Here is a 24980-nt window from a genome sequence, read left to right on the forward strand (position 1 = left end):
GTTTTCGTGTGTTTGTTTATTTGCCATTTATATTATTTTTCTCTTGCTACAAAATAAATTACCGGAAATGTCGCAGCTTAAAACAACATTTATTATTTTATAGTTCTCTAGTCCTGATGGGCTCAGCTAGGTTGTCTCCTTAGGGTCTCACAAAACCAAAATCAAGTTGTTAGCTGGGCTAGGCTCTTATCTTGAAGTTCATTCAGGTTTTTCGCAGAATCCGGTTTCTTGCAGCCGTTGGTCTGAGGTCCCTATTTCCTGGCTTGTGGTTGATAGGAAATTCTCACTTTCTGGAAGTGGACTGCATTCATTCTCAGAAATGAGTCCTGAGGAACAGAAGATACATACCTCCAGCAATGGGATCTTGAGTTCTCATGTCTCAGATCTCTCTGACTTCCCTTCCTGGTGGCCTCTTCTGCTTCCAGCTAGAAAAAGCTCCCTGTTTTAAAGTGCCCATGTGATTACTTCTGCTGCCAGCTAGAGTAAAGCTCCCTGTTTTTAGGATTATCAGCCCACCGAGATAATCTTTGTATCATAAGATCAACTATCACATACACCTAATACAATCATGGGAGTGATCTTATAGTCACAGGTTCCTGGGATTAGGGTAGGTCATTTTTGACAGGCCATTTTAGAAATTATGTTTACTACATCAGCAATTATAAATTATTGATTGATAATTGCTGGTGATAGGAATATTAAACTTGGAAACAAAGAGAAAGGAACAGTAGTTGGAAAATATGGCCTTGGTGATAGAAACAGTGGCACAGATTGCATGATAGAATTTTGCAAGACCATTGGAAATACCGTTTTTGAACAACAAAAACAGTGACAATTAACTGGACCTCACTTCATGATATAAACAGGAATCAAATAGACTACATTTGTGGAAAGAGATGATGAAGAAGCTCAGTATCATCAGAACAAATCTGGGGACCAACTAGAAAAGAGACCATCAATTGCTCACATGCAAGCTCAAATTGAAGTTGATGAAAGTTAAAACAAGTCCATGAGAGCCAAAGTATGACCTTGAGTATGACCTGAATTTAGAAACCATCTCAAGAATAGATTTGATACCTTGAACACTCATGACCGAGGACTAGACGAGTTAGTTGTGTGATGACATCAAGGACATCATACATGAAGAAAGTAAAAGGTTATTAAAAAGACAGGGAGGGAAGAAAAGACCAAAATGGATGTCAGAAGAGACTCTGAAACTTGCTCATGAATGTAGAGTAGCTAAAGTGAAAGGCAGAAATGATGAAGTAAAAGAGCTGAACAGAAGATTTCCAAGGGTGGCTCAAAAAGACAAAGTATTAAAATGAAATGTGCAAAAACCAATAGGAAAGAGCACGGTCACCATTTCTAAAACTGAAAGACTTGAAGACAAAAATCAAGCTTGGAAATTCAATACTGAAGGATATTGAAGGATACTATGGGCAAAATGTTGGTTGAATAGATTTGACACACTAACACTAATGACCGAAAACCAGATGAGTGTTTTATTTAGATTCTGAATATCTTAGCATTTTCCGATTTTTTTTTTTGTCATTGATTTTTATTTTAATTTTATTGGTTAGAGAGCATACTTTCTTAGTTATCTAGTGCTGTTATGACAGAAACATCCCAAGCGGATCACTTTAACAAAGAGAAATTTATTCTCTCATGGTCTAGGGGGTTAGAAGTCTGAATTCAGGGCACCAGCTCCCTGAGAAGGCTTTCTGTCTCTGTTGGCCCTGGAGGAAGGTCCTTGTCATCAGTCTTGGCTTATCAAGGAGCTGCTCAGTGTAGGAACCCTGGGTCCAAAGGACGCTCTCTGCTCCTGGTGCTGCTTTCTTGGTGGTATGAGGTCCCCCTTGTTTCCCTGCTTGTTTCTCTCTTTTATATCTCACAGGAGATTGGTTTAAAACAACCTGATCTTGTAGATTGAGTCCTGCCTCATTAACATAAGTGCCTCTAATCCTGCCTTATTAATATTGTAGAGGTAGAATTTATAACACATAGGAAAATCACATCAGATGACAAAATGGTGGACAATCACACAATATTGGAAATCATGGCTTAGCCAAGTTGACACATATTTTTTGGGGACACAATTCAATCCATAACAGTTTGTGTGACTTGAATTCATTTAAGTTTATTTAGAATTATTTTATGACTCAAGTCATGGCCTATCTTGATAAATATACTGTGTACACTTTAAAAAGGCATATCGTGTTTTGATAATGGAGTGTTCTATAAATGTCAATTAGGTCAATTTGATGGATAGTGTCCTATAGACTTTTGTAGACTTACTGACTTCTTGTTGGTTTGTTCCATCAATTATTGAGAAAATAGTATTGCTGTCCTATATTTTCATGAATTCATCTACCAATTCTCATAGTTCTGTTTTTGCTGTGTTATGAAGATCTTTTTTTTTTTTTTAAGTTCATAAAAGATTAGGATGGTTGTATTTTCCAAACGAATTTTCTTTTTATTATTGTGAAATTATCTTGTTATGCCTGCTAATCTTTATGCTCAAATCTGCTTTTTATAGTATTCATCTTGATTAGTGTCAGCATGTTATATATTTTCCCATCCTTTTGTTGTGTCTCTATGTTTAAAGTGAATTTCTTTTAGGTAGCATATGCTTAGATTTTTTTTTTTTAATTTAACCTGAAAAGTTGTCTCTTTTCATTGAGATGTTTAGACCATTTACACTTAATGTGTCTATTAATATTACCAGGTTTAAATCTATCATATTGCTTTTTGTTTTCTTTTCGCCCAATCTTTGCTTTTTCTTCATCTTTTTTAGTTTCTCTGCCATCTTTTGGATAAAAGAAATATTTTTTAAAAATTTGTATTTATCCATTTTGGTGGCTTATTAGGTATATATCTTTGTTTTGTTATTTTGGTAGTTGCTTTAGGGTTTATTGTCCTTATCTTTAATTTATCACACTCTACTTTCTGGTGATTATTCTACCACTTCGCATATAATATAAAAACATTACAATAGTGTACTTCTATCCACCTTCAAACCTTTGTTCTATTGTTGACGTGTTTAAATTTTATGTACATTATAAACCTCACAGTACATTTTTTGCTTATTTGTTTAAGCAATAGTTATGTTTCGAACAGATTTAAATAATAAAATAACTTGTATATTTAGTGATATAGTTACTATTTCTAATTTTTCTTTAATTCTTTGTGTAGATCATAGTACCATTTTGTGTAATTTTTCTCTTGCCTAAAGAACTTCCTTTACTTTTTATTGTGATGAGATTTTTTGCTGATAAATGCTTTCAGAAAAATAAAAAATGGTATATTGCTTTCATTTCAAAACATTTTTCATGGGGTACAGAATTCTAGCTTGACAGATTTTCCTCTTAGTGCTCTAAAGATATTGCCCTATTGCCTTTTCACTTAAAAAAAAAAAAATTTTTTTAGGTTGTTTTTAATGAGAAATCTGCTATTTTTCTTTTCTTTTTTCTTCTTTACTATTTTAATATGTCTTTTTTTTCTGAGTACTTTTAAGATTTTCTCTTTATCACTTGTTTTATTTGCTTATGTTGTACCTTCATGTGGCTTTCTTTATGTTTACTGAGCTTGGGGATCATCGACCTTCTTGAATCTGTGAGCTTGTAGTTTTAATCAAAATTTAAAAAAGAAAAAATTCATCATTTATTCTTAAATAACTTTTTCTGTCACCCACCCCTTCTTTAGTAGCACCATTAACACATATATTAGGCTGCTCGAAGTTTTCCCAGAGTTCACTGATGCTCTGTTAATTTTTAGTTCTTTTTTTTTCTCTGTGTTTCATGTTGGATTATTTTTATTGTTCTCTCTTCTAGTTCGTTAACCTCTTTTAATGTCTGTTCTGCCATTAATAGCTTTCTCAAGTATTTTTTTCCTTATACGTTTTAGTTTTCATTTCTAGTAGTTTAATTCGTATGTATTTTTAAGTATTTCTTGTCTCTTGTTAACATTTTGAACATATGGAATACAGCTATAATGAATGTGTTAGCTAATTCTGATGTCCATGTCAGCTCTGAGTTTGATTTGGCCATTTTTTCTTTTTTTTCTTCTCACGGACCTTATTTTCTTGCTTCTTTGCATGCCTAGTAGTTTTTATTGTATGTCCAACATTGTGTATTTTAGCTTGTTGGGTGTTGGATATTTTTGTATTTCTATAAATATTGCTCAACTTTGTTTTAGAATGTAGTTTTCTCCCTTGAAAACAGTCTGAACCTTTCAGACGTTGCTTTTAAGATTTGTTGAACTTTTCAGACCTTGCTTTGGAGATTTGTTGAACCTTTCGGACCTTGCTTTTAAGATTTAAGTGGGACCAAAATCATGTTTAACTTAGAACCAGTTACCCCTCCACACCCACTCCGAAGCAAGATCCTTCTGAGTAGTTTTTCCAGTTTCCTATGTGACTAGTAAGAATCTTGGCCTTCTTTGAGTCTTCTAATCCTTTCATCTTTGACCTTGGGTGGTTTCCTCATGTACATGTGCTAATAAGTTCTCAGCTCAATATTCATGAGTGACCTTCTGAAGACCTACCGGGTTCTCTCTCTGTGCAGTCATCTCCTCTCCAATACTGTGTCCTGAAATTTCTAGCTGCCTTGGTCTCCCTCTAGACCCTCTTCTCCTCTACTCAGGGAGTCTGGTGGGTTCCACCTGGATTTCCTCTCCCTGCACCATGACCTGAAAACTTTCTCAACACCATAAGCTGAAGCAGTTGTTTCTGATCTCTCAGAGATCACTCTTTTATCACTTGATGTCCAATATATTGAAAACCAGTTTCATATATTTTCTCCAGGTTTTTCATTATTTCAGGTGGGAGGTCTAATCCAGTTAAAGTTACTTCAACTTAGATGGAAGCTATGTCCATCAGGCTTATTATTTAAATTTTATGTCTTTTTTCTACATATTAAGATGAGAGGTTTTAAAGCAGCATTTAAAAACACTTATTCACAAATAGGAAACCCTGGTGGTACAGTGGTTAAGAGCTATAGCTGCTAACCATTAGGTCGACAGTTCATATCCATCAGGCACTCCTTGGAAACTCTATGGGAAGTTCTACTCTGTCCTATAGGGTTGCTATGTGTCAGAATCAACTTGATGACATCGAGTTTGGTTTGGTTTTGGTTTATTCACATATAATATACTGCAGGTATTGGTAGCATTCTTTCCTTAAAAATGAGAAGCCATGTTGTATATAGTTGCCAGTATATATATATATATCTTTTTAAAATTTGGTTTTTGTTAGAGACACTTTGATACAAAAATTTTTGAAGTTCTAGATCTGATAAAGCGAAAAAAACCCAAACCCATTGCCATGGAGTTGATTCCAATGCATGGTGACTCCTGTGTTATGGAGTAGAACTGAGCTCCAGGGTTTTCTTGGTTGTAATCTTTACTGAAATAGATTGCCAGGCCTTTCTTCTGTGGTTCTGCTGGATGGCTTAGAACCACCAACCTTCTGGTTAGTAGCTGAGAGCAAACCGTTTGCAGTACCTAGGAACCTTGGAGCTCATAATCTTTATATTTGAACCTTGGTATGCTTGGGTTTTTTATGCTTCAGTCTTCCTGTCTTAACCAGTGGCCCATTCTGGGTAAATGTTAAATAGTGCATAATTAAGCATAAAGTAGGAGCCCTGGTAGCACAGTGTTTGAGTGCTTGGCTGCTAACTGGTCAGTGGTTCAAACCCATCAACTGCTCCATGAGAGAAAGAGGTGACAGCCTGCTTCCATAAAGACTGCAGCCTTGGAAACCCTATGAGACAGTTCTACTCTGTCCTATAGGGTTGCTATGAGTCGGAATTGACTCAACAGCAATGGATTAAGAATAAAACGCTTGCCTCTTTATAATGGGCAGTGTCAACACTGACTAGAAAATAAGCTTCCAGCTCCTCAGCAAGGTCCACAGTGGGTAGCCACCTGCCTAACTTGTGTTTCTCTCCTCCTCATTTCCTTCTCCCTGCCTTATACTGTATGCTCATGTAGTACTGAGGAACTCACTGCTCTCTATACCCACTTTGCCGTTTCTTGCTTCTGCACTGTCTGTCATGCTGTTCTCTTTTCCTAGTGATGCAGTTTTTCCTTTTTTAACCTGGAAATGTTCTATCTATCCTTCATGACACCTCAGAAGCCAACTCCTGTAGGAGGTTTGTCCTAATTGCCTCACACTGAGCACAGTGACCCCTCTTTATCACCTGTGACTACCTCCATCCCTGCACGTACAGCATTATTATTTATTGAAATGATCTGTTTACCAGCCTACATTCCAAAATAGACCCAAAAGCACAGGTATATATTTATGTGTTTGTACACTCCATCTTCTTTTTTTTTTATCATCTAGCACAATACTTGTCACAGAGCAGGTGTTCAATAACCATTAGTTAAAAATAAGAGAACTGTTGGCTGAGTGACATTCCGTTCTCATTCTGGAATTATGTTTTGATAAAATATTCTACTCTCCAGACATGTTGATTGGCTTGACCCTAACTATAAGAATTCTGTTGCCCTTCAACCTATGGAATAGTTTACAGTGAGTTGTTCCCAAATGTCAGATCCACTGTCTCTGCTCTCTATTGCTCTGGAAGTTTTACATTTTATTAGCATGTCTTTATTTGTTTATTTTTACATTAAATGCTTTGCTACAAAGTCTACAGTTACTCAGTATTATTCCTAAAGAACACTAAGCACATTAGTTTCCCTCAGAATTCCCTCCCTCATCTCTTTTATTTTTGTTTTCTAGAATGTTAATCAGCTTCTTAAGGCATGGAGTTACAAAGTCATCATTATATGTTTGTAGGAAATTTTTAAAAAAATTATCAAAATGTTATAGTGACTAATTTGTTTACCATTGCTATTTATACCTCACAATTTCACTGTGGATTAATTTTTTGTCTGCCTGAGGTAAATCCTGTAGTAATTCTTTTGATGAGAGTCTGTATGGTAAACTCTCTGTTTTAAAATGTCTTTTTTTTTTTTTTTAATTTAGAGTAAATGTTTTTTATCTCACTGTTGATTAAGAGTTTACTTGGGTACTGATTTCAAAATTGATGGTTATTTTACCTCAGCTTTACAGATATGGCTTCATTACTTTCTGGCATCTACTGTGGCTGGCAAATTGATTGTTTTTATTTTTAGATAATTTGCCTTTTCTCATGAAGACAGATTTTTTCCTTTACCCTTGGTGTTCTGACATTTCATTTGATATATTTAGGTGCAGATTTTCACCCTCAGACTTCCGTTTATCTATTTATTGCTTGGTGAACTTTTTTTTTTTTTTCCAATCTGAAGACTTAAATCATTCTTTAATTCTGAACATTTTCAGCAGACATATTTTCAAATATTTCTTTTCTTCTTTTTCATTCTAAAGCATTTTGTCCTACTAGGATTCCTTTTGGTCATACATTGGAGTTTTTCAATATATCCACTTGTCTATTTCGTATTTTCTCCTTATCTCACTACGCTAACACTAAAAGAAAAAAAAAATTCTGCCTTCCAATCACTAATTCTCTTTTCTCTTCGGCTGTATTAGGTATACTCTTTATGTTATTTTATTGAGTTTTTATTCTAACATCTGAAGTTTTCATTACTAAAATTTCCCGTTGGCTCTTTATTCATACTTGTCTATTTTTGTTAGGTATTTTCTTCTCATTCCAAGGTAGTACTTTGTCCTCTTTTGTCTTTTTGAGAATTCTAAACATGCTCATTTTAAAGATGTTTGAAGTTTGCTATATTACTTCCCTTTCCTTCGGTGTGAATTCTTTCTTTTGGTGTTTTTACCGACTGTTTTTCCTAGTTTTAAGTTTCTTCTTTTGCTTCACACTGTTAGTTTTTTAGTTCATCTTTTGTAGATATTTTTAACTCATGCATACTGTTTTTTGTCACATGGTTTGGATGGCCATCCAGGCTGATTAGTTCCTCGCCCATTGCCGAAGTTCATTGGCTATACACTACTAAAAAGGGTGAAATAGTTGTTACAGTCTTGAAATACAGTTCCTTATCAGTTGGCAGATAGCTGCTTTTTTAAGATCCCTGAAAATGTCTTCCTCTCCTTGAACTCTGGGCCCTCTTCGGGAACCTCAGGACCTATTTGTGATTCAGCTACTAAATGGCTAATGCTTAGACTAGCAATAGGCCTCCAGCACTCCGATTGAAGAGCACTCTGCTCCAATCATTTCTGATTGGTAGGTGCATATTCCATAACAGTTTTTAAATATTTGTATACTATTCCTGCTGTTACCTGTCTTACATTAGGAGGCTGGAGCTTTTCTCCCATATGGAAAGTGCTAGCCCCAATGCCACACCCATGATGGTAGAGGCTCATTTCCCACCCTCATTTTTTCTCTTTTGGTCAGCCTGTATATTTTGTCATGCAGTCACAGAGAAGTGGCATATTACCTGTTATACCATATAGTATAAAAGAGGAATGTATATAACAGGCAATACCATACCTACATGAAGCAAACAAAAATCCTCACAACTGGACCACTAAGCAACATTATGATAAATGGAGAAAAGATTGGAGTTGTCAAGGATTTCATTTTACTTGGATTTAAAATCAACACCTATGGAAGCAGCAGTCAAGAAATCAAGTGACGTATTGCATTGGGCAGATCCACTGCAAAAGACCTCTTTAAGGTATTAAAAAGCAAAGATGTTACTTTGAGGACTAAGGTGTGCCTAATTGTGATGGTTAAGATTGTGTGTCAATTTGGCTGGGCCATGATTCTCAGTGTTTTGGCAGTTGTATAATGTTATGATCACTTTTCTGTTGAAATTTGATATGTGATCACCCCCATGATGGAATCTGCTGAGTGGTACTGGCGGGGGTGGAGCCTGTGGCAGCTCACCGCCCCCCTCAGACTTCATCTCTCCACCTTCCGCTGTCTACTTCCTTTTCCTGCTTGCCTTGCAAAGGCTGTTGGCATGTTCTGGATCCAGCCTCCTTCTTGTCCGACCTCTGGTTCTTGGGACTTCAGCTAGCAGCTTACCTATCCATCTTGGGATTCACGGATTTTAACTGCCTGTGAGCAAGAGTGCTGCTCCCCAGCCTGCCTATCTTGGGTTCGCCAGCCCCTGCAGCTGACTCAGGAGAAAACTTGTGGTCTTGCCTGTGGACCTTGGGGTTTTCTCAACCGTCACAACCTGTCAGTGGGATCCCTGCTCTCCAACTTTTTCCTCTTGGGCTCACCAGCTTCTGTGGCTGTGTGAATTGGGAAAGGACTCCATCCTGATCCAGGGACTTGGAACGTTCCAACTCCTACAATCGCGTGAGCTGTCTCGTTAATATAAATCTCTCTCTATATATTTATACGCATTACTAGTTTTGCTTCTCTAGAGAACGCAGCCAAAGACACTAACCAAAGGCATGGTATCTCCAATTGCCTCATATGCATGCAAAAGTTGAACAATGAATAAGGAAAACCAAAGAAGAATTGATGCCTTTGAATTATGGTGTTGGCAAAGAATATTGAATATACCCTGAACTGCCAGAAGAACAAACAAATCCGTCTTGGTAAAAGTACAGCGTGAATGCTCCTTGGAAGTGAGAATGGTGAGACTATGTCTAGTGTACTTTGGATGTGTTATCAGGAGGGGCCAGTCCCTGGAGAAGAACATCATGGTTGGTAAAGTAGAGGGTCAGTGAAAAAGAGGAAGATCCTCAATGAGATGGATTGACACAGTGGCTGCCACAATGGGCTCAAACATAACAAAGAATGAGGGGATGGCACAGGACCTGGCAGTGTTTTGGTCCTCATACATAGGGCCGCTGAGTTGGAACTGAATTGACGGCACCTAAAAAGAACAACAATACCCACTGCGGATGAGTCCATTACAACTTACAGAGACCTTCTAGGACAGGGTAGAACTGCCCCAAAGGGTTTCCAAGGCTGTAATTGCTTACGGAAATAGACTTCTACATCTTTCTCCCACGGAGTAGCTGGTGGATTTGAACCAACTACCTTCAGGTTAGCAGCCTAGAGTTTTAACCACTGTACCACCAGGACCCCAACAACAACAATACCAGTCTTAGTTCAACACCAGGAACTTATGAGTAACTCTAGCCATTTGTTCTTACATGGGGCCTAATTTTGATTTTCTGACACTTAGTAAATTCATCTCTTGTTCCAAAATAGACTTTTAAGCTCTTTTGCTACTGCCCAAATCTAATTCCTAACCTACCAATAAATTACACTATTTCAGCCTCTAACTCACCACTATATGTTCTTTCTGTAATTAGTCCACTGATAGTTTGCACTGGCTTTTAATCAAGATATGTATATGTATATGAATATGTATATGTATATGTACATATAAAGCATAATATATGTTTTAAATATATGCATATGAATACATATGATATATATCAGTCTGTGCCTATATAACTATCTCACTATCCTAACACCTTTGTACATTTTGCAGGCCTAATACAACATTCTCCTGTTCCTACTCTTTCAGGCTATTCTGTTGGACTTTCCCTGCTACTATAAATTTATTTCCTTTATGCTTCTTCCCTTTTCTCCAAGAGCACCTTCGCTCTTTATATTTCTGCTCTGGAAATCAGCCTCTTGCTTGGCTATTTTACATCCAACCGCTGCCCCCTCCCAAACGTTGTTGCTGCTGTTTTTTGTTTGTTTTGGGAATATTCCCTCTTGGGCATTTACAATATACAGATTATATAAACATCCCACATTTAATTTTTTAAGTTTTAAAAAATCATTAAGTTTCTACGAATAAATCGATGAGACCAGAGATGTGCTTTGAATATTTAAAGAATCTCAGTTATGCTAAAAAAAAAACAACAAAAATTTTTTTTTTATCTCAGTTATGCTAGAGTAGCATAATTGCCAATCAACTTCAAAGACACACTGTGCTGAGAGTTTCAAAAAGCAACATTTATACCTGATCATTTGAAGTCTTTAGTATGTTTGACACTGAGCTGAATTTGAGGATGTTTACATTGTGTGTGCAGCATTGTAGGTGAGCTACTGGCCTGGTGTAAGATGCCTCTAATGAGAGTCTTTTTAAGTGATCCTTATAAATCAAAAGCCCACTGCCGTCCAGTCAGTTCCGACCAGAGCGACCCTGCAGTACAGAGTAGAGCTGCCCCATAGCATTGCCAAGGCTGTAATCTTTAAAGAAGCAGACTGAACAACTCTCTCCTGTGGAGCGGCTGGTAGATTTGAACCACTGACCTTTTGGTTAGAAACTGAGCCATTAGCCACTGTGCCACCAGGGCTTCAATATAGATGACAAAAAATCTGACATGTTACAAGGAAAGTAGGCCAATTAGTGATAAAGCTTAGCAGCTTAAGGAAGGAGCTAGAACATTTACTTATACTTGACAGAATGAAGAGGAAAGCAAAACATAATTTTAGTAGAGCCCTTATTTAAAAAAAAAAAGAAAAAATCAGACCATCCTTTTAAAAGAAAATAGCTCTTGAGATTTTTGAGCTTACTGAATATATAATTTGATGGTTATATAAATCATTAGTTTTTTTAATCTGTAAGCTTTCACTAATACTTAATAAAGCAGAGGTACTATATTATACTATTTTATACCTTATTTTTCCATTAATATTATGAAAAAGTTTCATTTTTCCTGAAAACTATTCTAGTCATGCTTCCCTCTTATGTATTCTTACAAATACCTGGGCATACTTCTTCGCAATGTATATGCAGTATTCTCATACTTTCTTTCCCAGCAAAATGGTAGACTACGGTTGTTGTTATTATTTTTTTTTAAATAGATACCTAGAAATGCCTATATAAAAGAAATAAAAATCCTCAGGGTCCAGAAATGAGGAGGGGACTGATTTCAGGGTGCCACCACCCTGAACTGAAGCTGCTCCTTCTCTAGGGAAGGCTTATGAGTGTTATTAAACTGGAATCTTTTGCTTTAACATATATAGGACAAGGTCTTGAGTCCAAATGTGGAAAGGGAGGGTCAAACTTTGATTCTCTATGAGTTTAATTCTCATAAAAAATGAGACTCCACTGGTCTCACTCCATCTGGAGCAAGGGAGAATGAAAAAAAACCAAAGACACAAGGGAAAAATTAGTCCAAAGGACTAATGGACCACAGAGTGCCACAGCCTCCACCAGACTGAGTCTAGCACAACTAGGTGGTGCCCAGCTACCACCACCGACTGCTCTGACAGGGAACACAATAGAGGGTCATCTTGGACAGAGCTGGAGAAAAATGTAGAACAAAATTCTAACTCACATACACACATAAACACAAATAAACAGAGTTACTGATCTGACAGAGACTGGAGAAAACCCAAGAGTTTGGTCCCCAGATACCCTTTTAGCTCAGTAATGAAGTCACTCCTGAGGTTCACCCTTCAGCCAAAGGTTAGACAGGCCCATAAAACAAAACCAGACAAAAGGGGCATACCAGCCCAGAGGCAAGGACTAGAAGGCAGGAGGGGACAGGAAAACTGGTAATAGGGAACCCAAGGTGAGAAGGGGAGAGTGTTGACTTGTCATGTAGTTGGTAACCAACATAACAAAACAATGTGTGTACTAATTATTTAATGAGAAGCTAGTTTGTTTGGTAAACCTTTATCTAAAGTACAATGAAAAAAAAAAAGTGAATGAGAAAATCCACCCAAGCACAGGGAGATTGTAAGAAACTAGTTTCTCTCTTCTTGGTCTTAGGATCAAACAAACAAACAAACCCACAGCAAAATTTCTGTTAGGAAATGGAAACCCTTAAACTGAGACTTTCAGAGGTCTGTGATCTGATTTTACAGTACCTAAGGCTAATTTTTTTTTAAGGCTAAAGGCCCTCATGGTGCAGTGGTTTAAGAGCTTGGCTGCTAACCAAAAGCTCAGCAGTTTGGGTCCACGGACAGCACTTTGGAAATCCTATGGGGCAGTTCTACTTTTGTTCTATAGGGTTGCTCTGAGTTGGAATTGACTCGATGGCGGTGGGTTTGCTCTTTGGTTAAGGACCGTGGATGGTGGAAATGGTTTGTGATTGGCTGTTAACCTAAAGGTTGGTGGTTCAAACCCACTCAGTAGCACCACAGAAGAAGAGCCTGACGATTTGCTTCGGTAAAGATTACACCCAAGAAAACCCTATGGAGCAGTTCTAACTATAACACATGTGGTCGCCATGAGTCAGAATTGATTCAACAGCAAAGGGTTTAATTTTGGTTTTGGGATTACCTTGGACTCACCTGGATAATCTCCTCATCTCAAGGCTCTTAATTTAACTGAATTTACAAAGTCCCTTTTGTCACGTAAAGTAACACGCTCACAAAATCCAAGTATTAAAATGAGGGTGCATTTGTGGTGGGGGACATTTTTTTTGTCTACCACACTGACAGCTTTTTCTCAGGTTTTTTATCTGTTTACTTCTTATCTCGCTGGCCCTTAACAGAGAAGCAAATAAATAGCTGTACTGATTGTTAGCGTATTGAAATATTTTACTGTTGATTGGTAAGTCGTCAGGTCCCTGAGACCCAGATGTTTCTCCCTCCTACCCTGAGACTCTGACCCGCACTGAGGGCCTTACCCCTCACCCCCACTGCTTAAAGTAAAGAATACATGCCTGACATAGCTGGAGGCATTATACATACTGATCCAGCATCACAGCCACTGTCCATTTAGACTGGTCAGTGTTCATTCCCTACCAGTTGTTAGAGGTTTTGAATAGTATCCCCAAGGGTGCTTCTTCCTTATCTACATTACTTTCTTGGTGATCTCATACAGTCTTAAGGCTTCAAATACCATCTAAATGCTGATGTGTCTCAAATGTTCATGTTCAATCCAATTCTTTCTCCCCAAATTCAGAATCCTATATCTAATTAACTATTAAATATTTCCATGGATGTCTGGTAGGCACCCAAAACACAACCCATTCCAAGGTGAACTGCTGCTTTATCCTCTTGCTGAATTTTACCCCAGCCCACAGCCTTCTGTCTATCAGGAAATGTCCACTCCTTTGCTTCTCAGCCATCACTATCAAGTGTGAGGAGTGTCAATTTTATCTTCTTGGCCTCCCTAAAAAATATATACAGAATGTGACCATTTCTAGCCTCCTGTACTGTAACCAACCCAGTCCAAGCCAACATCAGCTCCCGCCTGTTATTTCAGGAGCCTTCTAAATTGTCTTTGTTGTCTCCTTTAGTCTTTGTCCAATATAGCAGCAAGAATGATTGTCATGTTTTAGGTAGATCTGTTATGCCTCTGCTCAAAACCCTTCTACCAGGCTATAAACCCATGTCCTTCACATGGCTTACAACATCCACTTCTCTCTCTGTCTCCCTAGTCAGTACTTTTCTGGTGGTAATGTACAATCTAGTTCTGTTGAACAAAAGAAGGGGAAATTCCCGATCTGGCCAGAGTGGAGTGAAGCTGACATAAATGCAGGGATTTACAGAGCCCTGGTGGCATAGTGGTTAAGAGCTCGGCTGCTAACCAAAAGGGCAGCAGTTTGAATCCACCAGCCGCTCCTTGAAAACCCTGTGGGGCAGTCCTACTCTGTCCTATGTGGTTGCTATGAGTTGGAATCTACAGCAAAATGTTTTGGTTTTCACTCACTCAGATTCAGTCACACTGACCACCCTATTATTCTTCAGATAAGGCAGGATACTCCCTGTGTAAAGAACACTCTTCCTTGCTGCTTGTATTTGCTGTTTCCTGCGTCTGGAATTCTCTTTCTACAGTTGTCTACATCACTTGCTCCCTCACTCTCTCAATATTTACTAAAATATTACCTTATTACGGACACCTTCCTTAATCACCTTATTAGAAATTAACCTCAACTCTTCACTTCCCCTATCTTCTTTTATATTTTCCCTTAGCGTTTTTCACTTTCTAACACACTATGGATTTTACTTATGTTGTTTATGGAAACCCTGGTGGCGTAGTGGTTAAGTGCTATGGCTGCTAACCAAACGTTCAGCGGTTTGAATCTGCCAGGCGATCCTTGGAAGCTCTTTGGGGCACTTCTACTGTGTCCTATGGGGTCGTTATGAGTTGGAATCGACTCGACGGCACTGGGTTTGGTTTTTGTATGTTGTTTATTGTGTACCTCCAGCTACTAGAATATGACCTCTGTGAGAATAGAGATTTTAATCTGGTTTGTTTACTGCTATGTCCCAGGGTCCAGAACAAGATTGTAGGTAGGTAGGTACTCAGTAATTATTGGGTCAATAAATTAGTAAATTAAACATCCTTAGTATATACAAATATTACTAGCTTAGGCAAACCCCTCCCTCATGCATAACGAACATAAAATGATAATTCAAATCACAAGAAATATAGATGTCTAATAAGTAAAAGAAAAAAAAGCCTGAAATTAAGATGACTATTTAGACTTTTAAATCCAAAAAATCATTAAAAAGTTATAGTCAGCGTTTAGAGATAGGAGAACTATAATACACTATTAGGGTATAAAACAGGTTCAACTTTTATGTAGAAAATTGGTCAAAATATAGCAGAAACTTTAAATATGTGTATCCTCTGGTATTGTAGGAGGGGACTCGACGGCACTGGGTTTTTTTTTTTAATTCAAATCCATCAGCCACTCCTTGGAAACCCTATGGGGCTGTTCTACTCTGTCCTATAGGGTCGCTATGAGTCAGAATCGACTTGATGGCAATGGGTTTGGTTTTTTACAGGTTGCTATAGTAAGCCTCCTTATTAAAACTTATCCTAAGAAAATAATTAAAGATATATACAAAGATTTGGCAACAAATCTTGTTTATAATCACAAAAAATAAAAGAATCAACGCTCACAGATTTCCGAATATAGAAGCTTAGTTAAATGAAATGTGGTACCTTCATTCAATGGATTATTGTGCAATCATTAAATTAGCATTTTAATAAACATTTATGGAGATGGTAAATATTAACAATAGATTTGTAAGTGGAAGAAAAGCAGTTTGGGAAATAGAGTATGCTGAATGATGTCATTTTTGAAGGAAAAAAATGTGTATACATGTATGTTGGTGTGAGAGAATATATAGTTGTTAATGTAGTTCTTAGGTTTTGATTATTTGTGTAATTTGTATTTTATAGTTTTCTTTGGAAGTAATAATCATATAGTACTTTTGTACTAGCATAAATCAGAATTATATTTGTACTGATCTTCAAAAAATTGCTACTATTATACATGTAAAGGGTTTTCTTTAAGCGTGAACGGTATGTAAATATTCCCCTTCATAGCATCTTATGTGCTTATGATAATACTCTGTTTATATCTGTTTTTCAGTGTCCTGCATTAGTAAGTAGGCACTAATGCTCAAAATTTCTTATAGAATAATCTCCGTGGGTCATTTCACTCCTTAGAACCTTAACATGTAGCAGCTATCTGGCCACAGGTACGACTGTACTGAAAATGCACGTAATATGACTTTGCTGACAAGATAATTAAATTCATGCCGGGCAAGTAATCCAATATTTTACCTCCTTAGAGATTTCAATTAAAACAACATCCACTTCTCTCTCTGTCTCTCTAGTCAGTACTTTTCTGGCGGTAATGTACAATCTAGTTCTGTTGAACAAAAGAAGGGGAAATTCCCGATTTGGCCAGAGTGGAGTGAAGCTGACATAAATGCAGAAAAGTGGGACGCAGGAAAAGCTGCAAAAGAGAAGGACAAAACAGGCAAAAGCCCTATATTTGTAAGTAGTCTTGAGTGTAACAAAGGTTTTGTTTGGTCTTCAATTTTATGATGGAATAGGGTTTATTAACATGTGAGTATACTCATTCTTCCCCACAATCTCCATTCAAAAAGGAAGTTTTGTCTTTGTCCACCTGGCCTTCATCATCCCACCCCTGACCCCTTGGCCTTGTATTTCCAAGCCTTAGTCCTGATTTTTTGTGAATCTCACTGGGGAGATGGAGGAGAGAGAGATGACCAAAGAGGCAGAATGAAATGAAAGAATTTAAGAGAAAGAAGAGGTTAGCCAGTGAATTTTGGACAGAGATGGGAATCAGGCATTTAGAGAGGATGGTTTAAAGAATGAGGAACTAAGCCATAGATTTTTAATTGGAGTGTATAGGAAAGATGATTTAGAGATGTATGTTACTGTGAGATAAAAATTGTATCACTCTTAATATTCTTCAGGATACCAGGGTAAAGATCTGAGTTACTCTTTGTTTACCTTTGATCATTTTGTACATGTCCCTGAGTTTGGAGCTATATGGGATTCCTACATTTTCAGGTTATATTATTTTAGGTTCTCTGGCCTACTTAATTTTTTATTCCATTTTCTAAAATTTATTTACTGAGGATATAAGACTAGGTTGCATTTAAAATGTGACCCACTTATTTGGTGCAACAATTCATTTAACAAAAATATTTATAGAACACAATAAAGCATTAAAAACAGACAAAATTGTGAGGATGGCTAGCTTGAACCCTGGTGTCTTTATCTGCATAGAGCATTCTGAAATGGTATATATTAGCCTTTAAACGCTTTCCACAAAAATAGAGAAACACAAACTGTAGGGTTTATATTCCTGATTTGTTCACAAAAGGTATTTCATAAATGTAACTAATTGTTGACTCTATTAGCACTTGAACAATTTCCAAGTTAGCAATGTGTGAAGAAATGCATTCTTTGTGCCATACCTAGGGTGATTAGAGAACCTTCTTATGCAGAACCCACTGCTGTCAAGTCCATTCCGACTCATAGTGACCCTATAGGACAGAGTAGAACTGCCCCATAGAGTTTCCAAGGAGTGCCTGGCAGATTTGAACTGCCGACCTGTTGGTTAGCAGCCCTAGCACTTAATCACTACACCACCAGGGTTTCCTTTATATGTAGAGAACTTTTGAACTCTGTGGCTTCAAATGAAAATGGCCATGTCCTAATTATTTTTTACCAGAAGACCAGTCTTATGGGGATTGTGTGTATGTGTGTGTGTGTGTGTAGCTTTCAGAACTTCCATCAGGAGGATAGACTATGCAAATCCTAAACTGAGATCTGGAAAAGACCTAAAGGTGAGTCTTTCCAACCTGTAGAGAAACTACAAGGAGGGGGAAAACAGAAGTGCCTGAAAATTCGGAACTAGGATATAAAAATGAAACTTTTTAAGGGCCTTGGGATGCAAGTGTGCTTTTATCAGGTAGATATAAATCTTGCAGATCTCTGGAAGGTTGGGTGTCTAATTCTGGGCTTTATCAGTATTAGGAAAACTAAGGCAAGCCTGGAAACCCTGGTGGCATAGTGGTTAAGTGCTATGGCTGCTAACTAAAAGGTCGGCAGTTCAAATCTACCAGGCGCTCCTTGGCAACTCTATAGGGCAGTCCTACTCTGTCCTATAGGGTCCCTTTGAGTCGGAATCAACTCGACAGCAGTGGGTTTTAGTGGGAGGGCAAGCCGGTTGGAAGAGTGTTTATTGGAGGAAAACCATAAGGACTGGAGCATGGTGTGTATGCTGATGGCTTGTTGCCCATTTCACTCTGGAGCAGCACATAGGAATTAGACGGAATAGTTGCCAAGGGAGGTATTCTGGCCCTTAGACTAAGGAGCCTTTTAAAACTTCCTGATTAGTGAAGCACCCACCCCACCTCTGCTGTGAATAGGGGCTATGTGATCCAATGGAGTGTGACTCTGCAGGACCTTAGCCAGCAACCTGTTCTGCCACTGCAGCTTTCACAAGTTAGGAGAGCACTAGCCTGACCCTGGTTATTCTAACAGCACAAGTGGTAATAGTAAAACCAAAAAAACCCAAACCCAGTGCCGTCGAGTCAAAGATGATATCCTTGGAGCTTTGAAGAAGGCCATCAAGAAATCAGCTTCAGAACAATTGGCTCTTCTCTGTAAGTTCAGTCTCTTCTTCAACTTTGTTGTTAGGTGCCGTTGAGTCGGTTCCGACTCATAGTGACCCTATGCACAACCGAACGAAACACTGCCCGGTCCTGCGCCATCCTTACAATCATCGTTATGCTTGAGCTCATTGTTGCAGCCACTGTGTCAGTCCACCTCGTTGAGGGTCTTCCTCTTTTCCGCTGACCCTGTAGTCTGCCAAGCATGATGTCCTTCTCCAGGGACTCATCCCTTCTGACAACATGTCCAAAGCATGTAAGCCACAGTCTCTCTATCCTTGCCTCTAAGGAGCATTCTGGCCGCACTTCTTCCAAGACAGATTTGTTCATTCTTCTGGCAGTCCATGGTATATTCAATATTCTTCACCAACACCACAATTCAAAGGCATCAACTCTTCTTCGGTCTTCCTTATTTATTGTCCAGCTTTCACATGCATATGATGTAATTGAAAATACCATGGCTTGGGTCAGGCGCACCTTAGTCTTCAGGGTGACATCTTTGCTCTTCAACACTTTGAAGAGGTCCTTTGCAGCAGATTTCCCTAATGCAATGCGTCTTTTGATTTCTTGACTGCTGCTTCCATGGCTGTTGATTGTGGATCCAAGTAAAATGAAATCCTTGACAACTTCAATCTTTTCTCCATTTATCATGATGTTGCTCACTGGTCCAGTTGTGAGGATTTTTGTTTTCTTTTTGTTGAGGTGTAATCCGTACTGAAGACTGTGGTCTTTGATCTTCATTAGTCAGTGCTTCAAGTCCTCTTCACCTTCAGCAAGTAAGATTGTGTCATCTGCATAACGCAGGTTGTTAATGAGCCTTCCTCCAATCCTGATGCCCTGTCATTCTTCATATAGTCCAGCTTCTCATATTATTTCTTCAGCATACAGATTAAATAGGTATGGTGAAGGAATACAACCGTGACGCACACCTTTCCTGACTTTAAGCCAATCAGTATCCTCTTGTTCTGTCCAAACAACTGCCTCTTGATCTATGTAAAGGTTCCTCATGAGCACAATTAAGTGTTCTAGAATTCCCATTCTTTGCAGCATCATCCGTAGTTTGTTATGATCCACACAGTCGAATGCATTTGCATAGTCAATAAAACACGGGTAAACATCCTTCTGGTATTCTCTGCTTCCAGCCAGGATCCATCTGACATCAGCAGTGATATCCCTGGTTCCATGTCCTCTTCTGAAACCAGCCTGAATTTCTGACAGGTTCCTGTCGATATACTGCTACAGCCACTTTTGAATGATCTTCAGAAAAATATTGCTTGTGTGTGATATTAATGATATTGTTCTATAACTTTCACATTTGGTTGGATCACCTTTCTTGGGAATAGGCATAAATATGGATCTTTTCCAGTCGGATGGCCAGGAAGTGGTCTTTCATATTTCTTGGCATAGACGAGTGAGCACCTCCAGTGTTGCACCTGTTTGTTGAAACATCTCAATTGATATTCCATCAATTCCTGGAGCCTTGTTTTTTGCCAATGCCTTCAGAGCGGCCTGGACTTCTTCCTTCAGTACCATCGGTTCCTGACCATATGCCACCTCTTGAAATGGTTGAATACCGACTAATTCTTTTTGGTATAATGACTGTGTGTATTCCTTCCATCTCCTTTTGATGCTTCCTGCATCCTTTAATGTTTTCCCCATAGAATCCTTCACTATTGCAACTTAAGGCTTGAATTTTTTCTTCAGTTCTTTCAGCTTGAGAAACGCCGAGCATGTTCTTCCCTTTTGGTTTTCCATTTCCAGCTCTTTGCACATGTCATTATAATACTTTACTTTGTCTTCTCGAGCTGCCCTTTGAAATCTTCTGTTCAGTTCTTTTCCTTCATCAATTCTTCCTTTTGCTTTAGCTGCTCGACGCTCAAGAGCAAGTTTCAGAGTCTCCTCTGACATCCATCTTGGTCTTTTCTTTCTTTCCTGTCTTTTCAGTGACCTCTTGCTTTCTTCATGGATGATGTCCTTGATGTCATTCCACAACTCGTCTGGTCTTCGGTCACTAGTGTTCAATGCATCAAAACTATTCTTGAGATGGTCTATAAATTCAGGTGGGATATACTCAAAATCATATTTTGGCTCTTGTGGGTTTGCTCTGATTTTCTTCAGTTTCATCTTGAAGTTGCATAGGAGCAATTGATGGTCTGTTGCACAGTTGGCCCTTGGCCTTGTTCTGACTGATGATATTGAGCTTTTCCATCGTCTGTTTCCACAGATGTTGTCAATTTGATTTCTGTGTGTTCCATCTGGCAAGGTCCATGTGTATAGTCGCCGTTTATGTTGGTGAAAGAAGGTATTTGCAATGAAGAAGTCGGTCTTGCAAAATTCTATCATTCGATCTCTGGCATTGTTTCTGTCACCAAGGCGGTATTTTCCAACTACTGATTCTTCTTCTTTGTTTCCATCTTTCGCATTCCAATCACCAGTAATTATGAATGCATCTTGATTGCATGTTTGATCAATTTCAGACTATAGCAGCTGATAAAAATCTTCTATTTCTTCATCTTTGGCCCTAGTGGTTGGTGTATAAATTTGAATAATAGTCGTATTAAGTGGTCTTCCGTGTAGGCGTATGGATATTATCCTATCACTGACAGCGTTGTACTTCAGGATAGATCTTGAAATGTTCTTTTTCACGATGAATGCAACACCATTCCTCTTAGAGTTGTCATTCCCAGCATAGTAGACTATATGATTGTCCGATTCAAAATGGCCAATACCAGTCCATTTCAGCTCACTAATGCCTAAGATATCGATGTTTATGTGTTCCATTTCATTTTTGACGATTTCCAATTTTCCTAGATTCATACTTTGTACATTCCAAGTTCCGATTATTAATGGATGTTTGCAGCTGTTTATTCTCATTTTGAGTCGTGCCACATCAGCAGATGAAGGTCCCGAAAGCTTTACTCCATCCACATCATTAAGGTGGACTCTACTTTGAGGAGGCAGCTCTTCCCCAGTCATCTTTTGAGTGCCTTCCAACCTGGGGAGCTCATCTTCCAGCATTTTATCAGACAATGTTCCACTGCTATTCACAAGGTTTTCACTGGCTAATTCTTTTCAGAAGTAGACTGCTGGTTCCTTCTTCCTAGTGTGTCTTAGTCTGAAAGCTCAGCTGAAACCTGTCCTCCATGGGTGACCCTGCTGGTATCTGAATACCAGTGGCTTAGCTTCCAGCATCACAACAACACAGAAGCCCCCACGGTACAACAAACTGACAGACACATGGGACTTCTTCAACTAAGTAATGGCAACTAAAGGATGAACTGAAGAGTGAACCAAACTGAGAGGTATATCAGGAAGTATTTTGAACTGGATAGAAGAAATACACCTAAAGCCAAATGACGTGGAAAAGGTACCATTCTCTTTTTAATGTGAAGGGCACAAAACTGGGAGAAAAGGGAAGAACACTGGAGTGGGCCCCACATTCATGGTTTTTCTTAAGGACATTTATTGTTTCAAGGCATGGAGATTAGAGACAAGTAGAAAGTAGTGGCCTGGGCCTCATGGCAGTCTCTGTTGGCCAGAGAGACAGAGAATAATGTCTAGAGCTGTCAAAGCAGAACTTGATGCCCAGGAAAAAGATAATTGCAGAGAAGCAATCTGGAAATGTTTCATATAGTTTTCTTTGGAGACATTTTCCAACTCTTAAGGTATGTGTGAAGGGCAAACTGCTGAGAAAATGAGTGAGAAACAGCTGCTGGGAGGCTAAAGCAGCTGAGAGAGGATTTTATGGTGCCATGGAGAGAGATTGTAATTTAGGAATACACCAAAGCAAAGGGACCCTGATAAACTCCCCAGCTTTTCAGTTAGTACCCTGAGTATTCTGTTTTGAGTGACAACGAACCAAAGGTTAACCATCCCTACCACTTCCTGAGCTGTATTTGGGTCAGATTGATCTTGCACTCTGCCTGCCTGCCTGCCTGTCTGAAGGAAATGAAATTCTTTTCTCTGGAGGAAGATGTTATTATGTAGAGTCCGTATAAAATTTTATACCTACTGTACATTGTATAATCAAAAAGGATCAGACATGAAGAAAAACAGAACCACGTGACGGAAAGCCAAGAGGAGGAGTCAGATAATAGAAACAGATCCACAGGCGACTCAGATTTTACAGTTTCCAGACAGGGGACTTTAAAATAAATAAATAAATATTTGCAAGAAAAAAGGCAAAAACAATGTGAGGCAAGCAGTGTACTTCCCAGAAGTATAGTACATGCCCTGGAAACCTCAGCCCATTTTCAAAGATTCATTCTTGGAGCATTTTGGCTGGCGGTTGAAGTTTCCCTTGTCGTCGTCAAATTCCTGTGTCTTAAATGTGGCAATAGACTGCGCGCTCTAGATACACATAGACCGTTAGAATGTTTAAATTTGAGACAATGCCCTCAAATATAACCCACTTCTGAGGCCACAGTAGCCTTAGGTTAAAAATATGGTATTTATTTGCCCCTGTCCCATTAACTCAGGTGAAATTTAGTTGTCCTTATATTCCATATAGATAGTTTGTATTTTTTTGAGCATTTTCTTTGTACTCCTATTCCAGCACTTCTCATATTATATCTTGTAAGGATCTTTTTCCCACTACCTTATGAGATGTGAGCACTTTTACGTAATAAGCTCCTGAAGTCTCTCTAACCAACTAGATTACTAGCATTTGAGCATAGACATTTGGGTATCATTCCAGTTCTTAGTGTCTAAACCATAATAGGGGATCAAAAAATTAATGAATGAATAGCACTCTTGGGCATTTATCTCAGACAAATGGAAACTTATGTTTACACAAAACTTGTAATCTGTACACAAAAGTCCGTGGCAGATTTATTTGTAAGAGTTCAAAACTGGAAACATCCCAGATGTCCTTCAACAGGTGAATGGTTAAAAGCAAACAAACAGCCTGTGGTGCTTCCGTACCATGGAATATTATGCAGCAATAAACAGGAACGAACTATTCATGCATGCAACAACTTAAATTAATTTCCAGGGAATTGTGGAGAGAGAGAGAGAGAAGCCAATTGAAAAGATTATATAATGTGTAATTCCATTATGGAAACCCTGGTGGTGTAGTGGTTAAGTGCTACGGCTGCTAACCAAAGGGTCACCAGTTTGAATCCACCAGGTGCTCCTTGGAAACTCTATGGGGCAGTTCTACTCTGTCCTATAGGGTCGCTATGACCCAAACTAGGTAGAGGGTTCATAAAAAACCCGTTGCCATCGAGTTGATTCCAACTCATAGTGACCCTATAGGACAGAGTAGAACTGCCCCATAGAGTTTCCTAAGAGTGCCTGGTAGATTTGAACTGCTGACCTTTTGGTTAGCAGCTGTAGCACTTAACCACAATGCCACTAGGGTTTCCGGAGGGTACACAGGGACTCTGTGTTATTTCTTAACAATTCCATACACAAATCTATAATTATCTCAAAATAAGAAACTTAATTAAAAATTAAGTAATGGAAGGTCAAAGGTACAAATTTCATTTACATTTAACCTATTTATAATTCTAATAGTTAAAAATTAAGTGTTTTTAAAATTTTCTCTGCTAAAGTAAAAATGTGTGTTTTCAGTTAACATTATGTTCATATCTGCTTCATCCAAAATTATTTTCCCGTGACACCTAATGCACACTCGAAAACAGCTCATGCTTGTTTAAACTGCCTCCTCGACAATAGAAATGCTACTCAACAATTAAGATTTTGTTGATTAAATGGAATATTCTGAAGTACAGTATTCTTCAAGCACCGCATGATCTAGCTTTGAGGACAAATACAGAAATTGCTCTACAAATGCTTATCGATTGATTAATTCTATGCATTTAACTGTTGTTAAGATTGAGTTATTTTTATTTTAATAAAACTATATGGAGAAAGAGCTCAATTTCTCTGTTTTTTATATAGCATTTTTTTGAAGACCCTGAAGGCAAGATTGAATTACCACCCTCCTTGAAAATTTATACCTGGAAACGTCCACAGGATATTATATTTCATCGGGTAAGAAATATTTTTAATATTATACAAAAAAAAATATTAACTATTGGGATACAATATCTTAGTTATAAAATTTGCGTTAAAAAGTTAGCGTTATTTATTTGTTTTGGTATTTATGGCCATGAAGCAATTATTTATTCCTACTGAATACCAAAAGGAAAAAATAACCCTAATTTTTTAACATGCAATTAGCAT

General features: G+C 38.2%; 1 protein-coding gene across 4 annotated transcripts in view; it reads left to right on the forward strand.

Moving 5' to 3' along the window:
- ADGB (androglobin) overlaps nucleotides 1-24980 on the forward strand; it is a 229145-nt gene that overhangs the window by 10284 nt on the left and 193881 nt on the right. For all 4 annotated transcript variants that reach the window (XM_049903119.1, XM_049903128.1, XM_049903146.1 and 1 more), the window contains exons 2-3: nucleotides 16476-16638; nucleotides 24696-24788. In XM_049903119.1, the coding sequence (XP_049759076.1) occupies nucleotides 16476-16638; nucleotides 24696-24788 (256 nt within the window). The remainder of the gene's footprint in view (nucleotides 1-16475; nucleotides 16639-24695; nucleotides 24789-24980) is intronic.

Source organism: Elephas maximus, chromosome 1, assembly GCF_024166365.1.
Source record: "Elephas maximus indicus isolate mEleMax1 chromosome 1, mEleMax1 primary haplotype, whole genome shotgun sequence".
NCBI lineage: Eukaryota > Metazoa > Chordata > Mammalia > Proboscidea > Elephantidae > Elephas > Elephas maximus.